Here is a 10,784-nt window from a genome sequence, read left to right as displayed (position 1 = left end):
GCGGCAGGGGGTGACCCCCAGGTGATGGGGAGTGCCATGGACCCATTTCCTTTCTTTGATCGTCAGCTGCCGGTCCCTTGCCCAGACACAGAGGTGCCTTCAACTGGTGGAAAGCGCCAGACCCACTAAGAAATACAGAAGAGGAGGTCATGTTTTGTTCCCTGATTTTCCACATTTTTCCTCCCGAGGGGTCTAAAACCATGTCACCAAATTAAATGCCTTTATTATACCTGTGACATTAAGCACCCCCGAAGGAATTACAGGACATGAAATGCTACAAACTACCAGATGGAGAACTTCTCCGAAGGAGATGAAGAGGGAGGCTGTGGAGGTGAGGGCTACTTTGGGCGTCTAGAAAAGGAGCCATTAGGGCCAGGATGTGGCATGTGCTGGTGGCAGAGGAAGCCCAAGCCATTACTTCTGACCTTCTGTGTCTGACCTCACATTCTCATGGGATGTGTGTTAACCATCCACAGTGACAGAGAACAGCCCCCTGACTTGGCCAACCTCCTCCCTGAGGATGCAGGAAGGTTCCATGTTGTCCAAGGGTCAGAACTTCCTCTCCTTATCTTAACCCCCAATGGAACACCCCACCAATGTGTGTGCTGAATGCACTCATTCACCGACACCTTTATTGGAATTTAAGGTTTGTCTTGCCCTAAAACGAGGGAGATAGTAACCAGCAGAAGGAAACAGGTTTGTTCAAAACCAGTCCTGAAGATAAAGGGCTTCATTTTCACAGCAGATCTCTATCTTAGGGGATTCAGGAGCAGGACTTTTATGGGAGAAGGGATACAGTGGGACAATGGGCAGGAAATCCCTGCTGGGTGTGGGCCTTCCTCTCCAGAGCTGTGTTTTTGTTGCCTGTCCTTCCTCAACCAAATGCTCAGGACCTGGCTCTCCTGGGACCAACATCTGCATTTCCCTTACTAGCCAGGCATGGTGATGACATACCTGTAATTCCTGGGACTCAGGAGGCTGAGGTAGGAGGATTGCAAGTTTGAGGCCAGCCTCAGCCATTTAGTGAGATCCTAAGCAATTTAGCAAAAACAAACAAACAAACAAAAGACCGAAGATGTAGCTCAGTCGTAAAGTGCCTTTGGGTTCAATGCCCAGTACCAAAAAAAAAAAAAAAAAAAAGACATCATTCTTCTGCAAGTAATTCCCATATGAGCTGGAGCTGTGGTTACAGAGGCCTCTCTTTGAAGTTTAGAACCATAAGGAAATAACTGAATGAAGAAAATAAAGAGAGAATAAAGAGAGAGGAGAGGCAGCTCAACGGTACCACGGGTTTATTTTGGACAAATATTTTGCCCAGTGGAAATTAGACCTGTCTTCTGCCTGGGGCAGACACAGGGGCATGAGGGAGTGGGGGAATTTTTGCCGTTAGGTCGTTGCTAGGGAACCGTGTGGGGTCCTTGTGGTTGCTGCCTTCATTCTTTGAGGTGGTCACTGTTTCATGCGGAACCAGGTGTTTTCTGATTCCAGTCCCAGATAACCGTTTCTTTTCTTTGCATGATGGTGAAGCATTGTCTGAAGTTTAAGTTCGGTTGAGTCAGAGCGACTATAAGGTGACTCTCTGTTCTAAGGTGGAGGATATGTTTCAAGATGACGTTGTTGCCTGGGTCAAATTCTACCTGACAAGAACATCGTGTGAAAGTGCAATTCTGTTAGAGACATCTTCCCAGGGAGTTGCTCAACTCCATGACACCTTCTTTCTCTTTCACTGCTGACAGCCATAGCCAAATAGGAATGACGCACGGCATTTTTGGGTTGAAAGGTGACCCTGCTCAGGGATTAGGGTGGCTCCAGGTTTAGGGCGGATCCTGCTGGGATTAGGGCATATCCTGCTGCCTCAGGCGCCTGCTCCTTGAGTTCTCGTTGGGTTCTCGAGGGGTTCTCAGAGCCCAGTGGAGGGAGTGTATTTTTCCCAGAACGTGCGTGTAGAGTGTCGGTGAGAGTTCGGGAATAAAGAGTTGCTGTTTGAATCTACAAGGCTTTTGTGGTGGCTCGGTTATTTTGTGCCCAGCCAGACTGCGGCATTTCACTCTTTTTTAAAGGACAACTTGAATCTGTGTCCCCAGGCCATGGTCAGTTATATTTTCCCTACCACTGAGCTACAATCCCACTCACTTTTTTAAACTGATTGAATCTGTGAATAAGTTGTGCCCAAGATTTCATGGCTCATCATGGAAAGCAAATGAAAGAAAAAGAAAAAGAAATGGAGTCAGATCTCAACAGACCCGCAATGCTTAACTATTAAGCATTTTTCCAGAGAGAAAATGGCAACTTGTTACAAAAGAGGGTCTGAGTTTTAGAGGGTTCAGTGGGACTACATCATAGCAAAATGTGTAGGTTGGGTGGTCAGGGGAACAATAGTAGATACGGGAAATTCAGAGCCCATTGTTGCTGGGAAATGGTTAAAGTCCAGAGCCTACTGTTTTCTTTCTCTCCCTAGTAGCCTTGTCCTCCATCTCTCCCTGGGGGTTGTTTTTCCATATTAGTAGTCATGATCCATAATTTCGTGGCAGAGGATGGTAATGGGGATGGAAATCAGGGACACTCCAACACTGACACAAATCCCCAGCCTTTTTAAAAAATATTTATATTTTAGTTGTAGGTGGACACAGAATATCTTTATTTCATTTTTACGTGGTGCTGACGATTGAACCCAGTGCCTCACACGTGCTAGGCGAGCGCTCTAACGTGGAGCCACAACCCCAGCCCGCCTTTTTAATTTTCTTTCTTGAGGTAGGATCTCTCTTTCTCTCTCTCTCTCTCTCTTTTTAAAATTGTAGTTGGACACAATACCTTCATTTCACTTATTTATTTTTATGGGGTGCTGAGTATCGAACCCAGGGTCTCGCACGTGGGAGGTGAGCACTCAACCTCTGAGCCACAATCCCAGCCCAGGATCTCTCCTAAGTAGCATAAGCGGGCCTCCAATTTGCAATCCTCTTGTCTCAGCCTCCCAAGTAGCTTGGATTATGGGCCTAGGTCACCTTGCCCGGCCATATTTTTCATTATTTAAATTAATGGCTACAATTACTTCTTTAGCAATGACTCCCCAGAACAAGAATTGAGAGTTTTCCACTCTTTTCCAAATTTCCCGGGTTAACACCTCCTCTTAAAAAGCTGATGCCGCAAGGGATTCCGGGTAATGTAGTCCCGAGTTGCAGAGAACGAATCCTTTAACGCGGGGCTGGGATTTCCGGCGGAAGTTGCTGGGCGTGGGAAAAATCCTAGAGTTGTTTCCGCAAACGTCTTTCACGAGAGCACCTGGGCGACGCGTGGAGGCGTGGCTCAGAGCCCCCGCGCGATTGGCCAGCGGCTCTCTGAGCACGCGCACACGACACTTCCGGCCCCTCACTCGCAGGGCCTCCTGGGAGTTGTAGTCGGACTCCTGCCGGAGCTCCGCTGTCTGGAAAGCGCTGAGGGAACCAAGGCTGTTCCCTGTCTTCCGGGAGGATGGATCCCGGACCCGGGCCCGACGCGACGCCACTAGCCAGCCTGGTCTGGTCGTCAGCCTCGGCGCCCCCGCCGCGTGGATTCAGCGCGGTGAGCAGTGGCGGGGGGCGGGGGCGGACCGCGGCCGGTGGGAGCCCGGCGCTGACCGCGTCCTCCCGGTAGATCTCCTGCACTGTGGAGGGCGCGCCCGCCAGCTTTGGCAAGAGCTTCGCGCAGAAATCTGGCTACTTCCTGTGCCTTAGTCCCCTGGGCAGCCTAGAGGTAAGGGTGCCGGCCCGCCGCATCACCGGGGTCCCTTGCTGCCCTGTCCGTTCGCGAGGCCGGGTGCCGGGCGCTCCGTCCCGCTGCTGAGCGATCCTCGCTCCCCTCCACCCCAGAACCCGCAGGAGAATGTGGTGGTCGACATCCAGGTCGTGGTGGACAAGAGCTCCCTGCCGCCGGGCTTCTCTCCTGTCTGCGACCCCTTGGACTCCAGTAAGACGCGCGCCTGGGGCCGGAGCTGCCGGGGTCCCGCGGGGGAAAGCCGGGAGGAGGCTCGCGTTGTTGGCACACCGGTGGGGACAGGGATAACTGGGGACCTGGACCCCGTTCTAAGGCGGCGTGACGTCCTCCGTCCTGAGTTAAAACCTGTGTTTGGCACACTCTGTCCTAGACCAAGAGTTCCATCTTTGCGACCTGTTTATTACGTGGCTGCCACTTCTCGGCTCCTTACTTCTTAGGCCAGCAAACCCTCCCAGTTCTCCTTTTCACTTCCAGGCCTTTCCTCTGCCGGGAGCACTCTTTCCATCCCCGTAGCTTAGCTGACTCCTTGTCCTCTGGTCTCCGCTTCACCCTTCCTGATCCTGCAACGCTTGTGTGGCTTTTCCAGCCTGACCCGTTTCTCAATGTTTCTTGCCATTTTTACGTGACTCTCGGGGAATATTCATGGACCTTGGAGTTGGCAAACTTATGTAGAGGGCCAAATTGCAAATATTTTATGCTTTGGAGGCCAAAGAATAGGTGGTAGATTCTTTCTTTCTTCCTTAAAAAAAAACAAAACAAAACAAAACAAAAAAAAACCTCTATAAAGGTGTCAAAACCATTGTTACTTCATGTGCTATCCAAAAACAGGCTATGGGCTCAAATTAGCTAAGGAGTCATAGTTTGCTGACCCCTGGATTAGAGAACTGGGGGAAAGTAAGGCTTGGAGGACCAGAATGGATACCTACGGCCACCCATGAATGCTCCTTTGTGTCTCCAAAGATCTGCTCGCTCCTATTGCTTCCCAAGTGTTTAAGCAGTCTCCTTCTATGACTGTACCATTTATGATTTAACCATCTACCCAATGCTGTCCAGGTGGCTGCCTTAGCCAGGTTGCCCTGGTAAGCATCTCCCGGAGCCAGCGTTGGGTTCTTTCACCTGCTCTACTTCCCTCTCTCACGTCCCTGTCCCTTACTCCCAGAGGCCTCTGTGTCCAAGAAGAAACGCATGTGCGTGAAGCTGGTGCCCCTGGGGGCTGCAGACATGGCTGTGTTTGATGTCCGACTGAGTGGAAAGACCAAGACGGTGCCTGGATACCTTCGAGTAGGGTAGGGCCTCCTTCAACCTTGGCCTTCTTTTTCTTCCTCCCAACTCTTGATCTTATTCCTGATCCTCATGGACTCCCTTGAGCCCTCCTGTCCCTTCTGCCACCTCTCTGCCTCAAATTCTGCATGTTGGAGTGGGGACAGCTGTACCAGTCTGTAGGGGCATCATGAAGAATCACTGAGTTGGGTGTTTAAGCAGCTAGAACCCTGATTGGACCCTGAAGTTTTAGTTAGCGTGTAGGGTAGAGGTTGAGCTGCTGAAACAAAAATCTCCTCCCAAATGGAGGTCACCCAGAGACCTCGTTCCTGGCCTTCCCTGGGGCAGCTAGTCTCAGCCCTGCCTGTACATTGGGCCAGGATCCCTCTTCACTTCCTTCACACTCCAGGGACATGGGTGGCTTTGCCATCTGGTGCAGAAAGGCCAAGGCTCCAAAGCCAGTGCCCAAGCCCCGAGGTCTCAGCCGGGAAATGCGGGGCCTCTCCCTGGACCCACCGAGCCAGCCCAGGTGAGCCCTTGAGCACAGGGGGTGGGGGAGCTCATGAGAGGGACCAGACTTGACTAGGGTTCTTGTCCCCTGTCCACCAGCAAAAGCAGCTTTCCAGAGCGGACGCTGTCAAGGCTGGGCTCTCGGGCGTCCACCCTTCGGAGGAGCGACTCCATCTATGAGGCCTCCAGTCTCTATGGCATCTCAGGTGAGCAGAGGAGAAGGTGAGGCCGAGAGGCCGGGGGTGTGGCTGCCCCAAGATCACCACACCAGGAAGGCAGCAGGGCCAGGGGTGGATCCTGGCCTGTCCCCCTTCTTCCCCTCCCCAACTCTGTAGGATTTTTTTTTTTTGAGGTCCTGGGGATGGAAGCTCCGGCCTCGCCCATGCTGGACCAGCTCTGTACCGAGCCACACCCCCAGTCCCCAGCCCCAGCTTGATTCTGTGAACACTGGGCAGCCCGGGGCAGAGCGGGCAGGCAGCCGTGCTCCAGCCCCAGGTGAGTCCCCCCTTGGTGTGTCTCTTCTAGCCATGGACGGGGTTCCCTTCACGCTGCACCCCCGATTTGAGGGCAAGAGCTGTGGCCCGCTGGTGAGTCAGAGCCCTGGAGAGCCTGGGTCCGCTCCTTCACTGCTGGTCTAGATGCAGGAGAGCCCTGCCTCTAGCCTCCCTGTAGGAGGATGTTCCGGGCTGGGGAGAGGGCTGGAGGCTAAGGAGTGGCGGCCAGGTCTCCAGTCCCCGAATGAGGGCAGTCAGGAGGGCAGCTGGATGCGGGTAGCTGTAGGCCCTGACAGGAGCTGGGGAGGGTGGACTGTGGGCTCCTTAGAAGTGAGGGAGTGGAGGGTCCAGGTTGGGACGAGGCCCAAGACTAACGTGCCCCTCCCTGCTAGGCCTTTTCTGCCTTTGGGGACCTCACCATCAAGTCGCTGGCAGACATTGAGGAGGAGGTGGGTACAGGGGTGTGGAGGGGTGCACAGAGGTGCTGGGATCACCCCCAGGCTGCCCCATCCCCTGCTGCTCTACCTTCCCCGGGCACACCCCGACTTTCCATGATGGAGATCACCCGGCCCTCTCTCACTCTCCCTCTCTCGGTCCTTGCAGTACAATTATGGCTTCGTGGTGGAGAAGACAGCAGCTGCCCGCCTGCCCCCCAGCGTCTCTTAGCCCCTCCTCCACCCCAGGGAAGAGCCCCGTGCTGAGCCCCACAGCCTGGTGGCCGCCCTGTCTCACTCCATCTCGGGAACCTCTGAGGCACAGGGCTTCCAACCCTCAGCCCCTGCGCTGGAGCTGCAGCCTGGGGAGGGGCGAGAAGAGGCTGCTTGGGGGGTCTCCGTGCCCCGGCCCTGCAGGGCAGGGGTGGGGCTGGATGGAAACCAGTGCCTTCAAGTCACACGTGTCAAGACTGTCTGTCTGGTGCCTGGAGGTGGCGCGGGCGTCCTCCTGGTAATAAACACTACCCTGTCCCTGCTGTGTGTCCTGGTCCTGGCCCCAGGTCCTCATCAGGCATATGGAGCTGCAGCCATTGAGCAAGTGGGTGATGTCATGGCAGAGGCTTTTCTTCACCAGAGGGGGAAACTGAGGCTCAGGGAAGGGGTGAGCCCTGACTGTAGATTTGTAACTAACAGCACTGCTGTTGATATGGCGATGGCCAAATTCCCAGCATGCCCTGTGCGTGATGTCACTGGCCTTCTGTCAGCCCAGGGGGAGGCCAATGTTTATCTACAACTTACAGTGGGGCGCGGAGGCAGGGGATGGTCAGGTCAGAGCTGGGATTCGAACCCCTGGCCTCCTCTCCTAGCCCTCAGGCCACTCAAGGCACTGGAGACACAATCGATTCTCATTCCCGCTAGTTACATTCTGTGAAGTTGCCATAGAAACTGATTTAGCAATAGTGGAGCATCGCTCCTGGGGGACATAGGGAGGTTCCTTCCAGCCTCTGGGCACAACATTTTCATCAGCTGATCAATACGTAACTTTAACTTTTTTTTTTTGCCGGTGTTTCTGTTAAAAGACATCTTACTACACGTGATAGACTCATTCCCATTGAACTCGGGGCCTGCAGGACTGTCACACATGCCTGGGCAAAGCCACCAGTTCTTTTCTCAGTAAGGCAGCATCTTTAGATAGCATTTCAGCATTATGCCATGTGGGGGTGCAATAGTGACATCTCGATGAAAAAGCCCCCCAGTGCCCAAAACGTGGCAGCACACAGGCCCCAGTCAGGACCCTTGTGCACAGTAGGCCCTAAAACAGGAAGGCAGAATAGCCCTGTTCAGCTCCTGCTGGGAATGTGTGCATCTGGGCATGTCCACCAATGACAGAACCTACCAGGTGACTGTAAGTACAGTTGACTCAGTGTTTATGGGTTCTGCATCCTTGAATTCAACTATCCACAGATCTAAAATATTTGTGGAAATCCCCCGTGTTTGTACTGAGCATGTACAGACTTTTTAGGGGGGTCACGATTCCCTAAAAAATGTTGTAGCCAGATATAGTGATGCAAACCTGTAATCCCAGCAACTTGGGAGGCCGAGGCAGAAGGATTAAAAGTAGAGGTCAGCCTCAGCAGCTTGGTGAGAACTTGTCCCCCCCAAATAGAAAGGGCTGGGAATGTAGCTCAGTGGTAGAGTGCCTCCCCCCCCCATATAGCAACTATGTTCAAATCACATTGTATTAAATGCAACTTTCTAGAGATGATTTAAAGTTCAGAGGAGGTGCTGTAGGTTCAAGCAAATGCTACACAATTTTATGTAAGGGATTTGGAGTGGAGTTTGGAACCTGTAGGTCCTGGAACCAGTTCCCTGAGGATGCCCATGGAAAACTATGAACTTCAGCAAGTAGAATTCATAAACTCAGATTCTGTGCGGATCAGGATGGCCTGCATTGGTGAAATGAGCCGCCCCAGGGTCACTCCCCTTTCTCCCACGGGTGTGATCATCCTCGGCTGCTTCCCTGTCTGGTCTGCAGGCCCCCGAGCCTCGTGTGTCCCGCCTTCCGCAGTCACAAACATCTGCCAGAGTTGTTCAGAGACAAGGCCCACTTCTCACGCACACTGCACCCTTAGGGGCTGTGGTGCTGTAGGCACCCGCCAGATGGGGCTGCCTTGGAAAAGCCCTGCTCGGGTTCTCCAGAGCCTGTCAGAACTCCGGCGGCGGAAATGCCTGCTCACCGCTCATTGGTCAAAATAGCCACGCGGAGGCGGGGCTCCTGCGGCGACGCTCCGCCCACCCGGGAACTGGGGTCGCGCACTCTGCTACGCGTGGAGGGAGCGACCCGCAGCTGCGGCGGCTGGAGAGGGTCAGAGGGGAGGTCCCGGCCCGGTCCTGGGGTGCGAGGGATGTTGAATTTAATTCTGACGATAAACAAGCCGGTGGCGGGAGCGGTGGCACACGTCTGCAATCCCAGTGGCTCTGGAGGCTGAGACTGGAGGATCGCGAGTTCAAAGCAACCTCCGCAATTTAGCGAGGCTCTAAGCAACTCAGCGAGAGCCTGTCTCTAAATAAAATGCAAAAAAGGGCTTAGTGGTTAAGCTCCCCTGGGTTCAATTCCCGGTTTAAGAAAATAAAAAAGGATAAACACGACCGTGGAGACCACGGCCATAGAGAGACTTCGGGCTCTTCTCTGAATGCGAGAGCAAGTGGGGGTTATAGCCAAGGAGCCGAGTGCGGGGCGATGCGTGGAGGGAGACGAGGAGTGCGGGGATTCTTGCCGAAGGCGGGCTGGAGGTCGGGGGAGATGCTTTCTTCACTGACTTAGCCAGATTCTTGATAGTACCGGGCTAGACAGGTCAAAGGTCGACCGGGCCAAGTCGGGGGTCAGGAGAGAGTTCAGCAGAGCCTCGCTCCGGCTTGGCCAAGGGGCGAATCTGTGGTGGGGAGTCAGAAGGGGGAGACACTGAGCTGTCCATGCACCCCTTCACCGAACCTCCCACGGCTGCGGGAACTAGGCCTCTGGAGCAGCCGGCACCTAGCAGGGCACCTACCAGGTGTCGCCTGGGCTGCTCTGGCGCCGACCACAGAATCCGACCCGACTGGGAAGCAAAGGCCATTTGTTTTCTCTGGTTACCGTCCCAGCTGCCCCGAAACCGGCCCCGGATCACTTTTCAGGTGTCCGTGTGACCGGGGCCTCTGGACGACCCATCTGTTCCCGTGGAACTGGACCAGTCTCCTCCACACAGCCACACACCTTGTAAACTCCCGTCCCTCTGAGCCCTGCCAAGCCCGGGGACAATCTGACTCTGGGGCTGGAGAGTCCGTGGAACCCGCCTGGCCTGCTCCGGGCTTGGTCCCAGAAGCTCTCCTAGTTCTTGCCGAGTTCATGTGGTCTGCTAAGGCCACCAGCAGCCTCCACCCTCTGTCCAGGAAGCCAGAGCGCCTCTTCCTCTTGTTTGTTCAGAGGCCAGCATCAGGGGACTGAGAGGGCATTCTGGAGGGACAGTACTGGCCCCACTGCTACCAGCTGGTGCCCTGCGCAGTGGCTGCCTGGCTCTCCTCTCCACAGTGCACAGACTGCTCCCAGTTCCCCTAGGATTTTTTTGGTACAGGGGATTTAGCTCAGGGCACTTGACCACTGAGCCCCGTCCCCAGCCCTAGTTTGTAGTTTATTTAGAGACAGGGTCTCACTGAATTGCTTAGAGCCTCGCTTTTGCTGAGGCTGGCTTTGAACTCACGATCCTTCTACCTCAGCCTCTGGAGCTGCTGGGATTACAGGAGTGTGCCAAGGCGCCCGGCCTGTGCCTATTCATTTATTTTTATTTTTTTTCAGTTCTAGGATAGAACTCAGGGCCTCGCCTATGCTAGGCAGGTGCTCTATCACTGAGCTGCACCCCCAAACATTCCCCCAGTTCTTCAACTTTATATAAATGTAATTCCCCAATAAGGCCTCTTTTGTGCCTGGCTTATTTTGTTCAATATTATGTCCGTGACATTCATCCATAATTTCACATTCTGCTCATCCAATTGCCTGTGGATAGACATTTGGGTTGGACCATTTTTGGCCACTGCTTCACCACGGAGCCACATCCCCACCCTTTTATGGGTATATATATTTTAGAGACAGGGTCTCACTGAGCTGCTTAGGGCCTTGCTTTTTGCTGCTTCTGGCTTTGAATTCGCGATCCTCCTGCCTCAGCCTCCTGAGCCGCTGGGATTACAGACTTGCGCCACCGCGCCCGGCCTGTACGTGTCTTTTGATGAATACACACTGGTTCCTGTTGGGTAGTGTTATAGTTCAGGTCTGGAATGTTCTCCAAAGGCCCATAAGACCTAG

At 53.9% G+C, this 10,784-nt stretch overlaps 1 protein-coding gene across 1 annotated transcript; it reads left to right on the top strand.

Moving 5' to 3' along the window:
• The first annotated feature begins 3,369 nt into the window (after window positions 1-3,369).
• Window positions 3,370-6,996, top strand: Mvb12a (multivesicular body subunit 12A). The gene is made up of 9 exons (XM_076870522.2): window positions 3,370-3,558; window positions 3,631-3,729; window positions 3,846-3,942; window positions 4,910-5,036; window positions 5,420-5,539; window positions 5,620-5,726; window positions 6,046-6,107; window positions 6,407-6,463; window positions 6,618-6,996. Exons 1-9 carry the CDS (start codon window positions 3,469-3,471, stop codon window positions 6,678-6,680), a joined length of 822 nt encoding a protein of 273 aa, XP_076726637.2. The 5' UTR covers window positions 3,370-3,468; the 3' UTR covers window positions 6,681-6,996.
• Window positions 6,997-10,784: the final 3,788 nt, after the last annotated feature.

This window comes from Callospermophilus lateralis, chromosome 1, assembly GCF_048772815.1.
Source record: "Callospermophilus lateralis isolate mCalLat2 chromosome 1, mCalLat2.hap1, whole genome shotgun sequence".
In the NCBI taxonomy this organism is placed as follows: Eukaryota; Metazoa; Chordata; class Mammalia; order Rodentia; family Sciuridae; genus Callospermophilus; species Callospermophilus lateralis.
The sequence above is the reverse complement of the archived record's forward strand: the minus strand, read 5'-3'. Positions and strand labels throughout refer to the sequence as shown.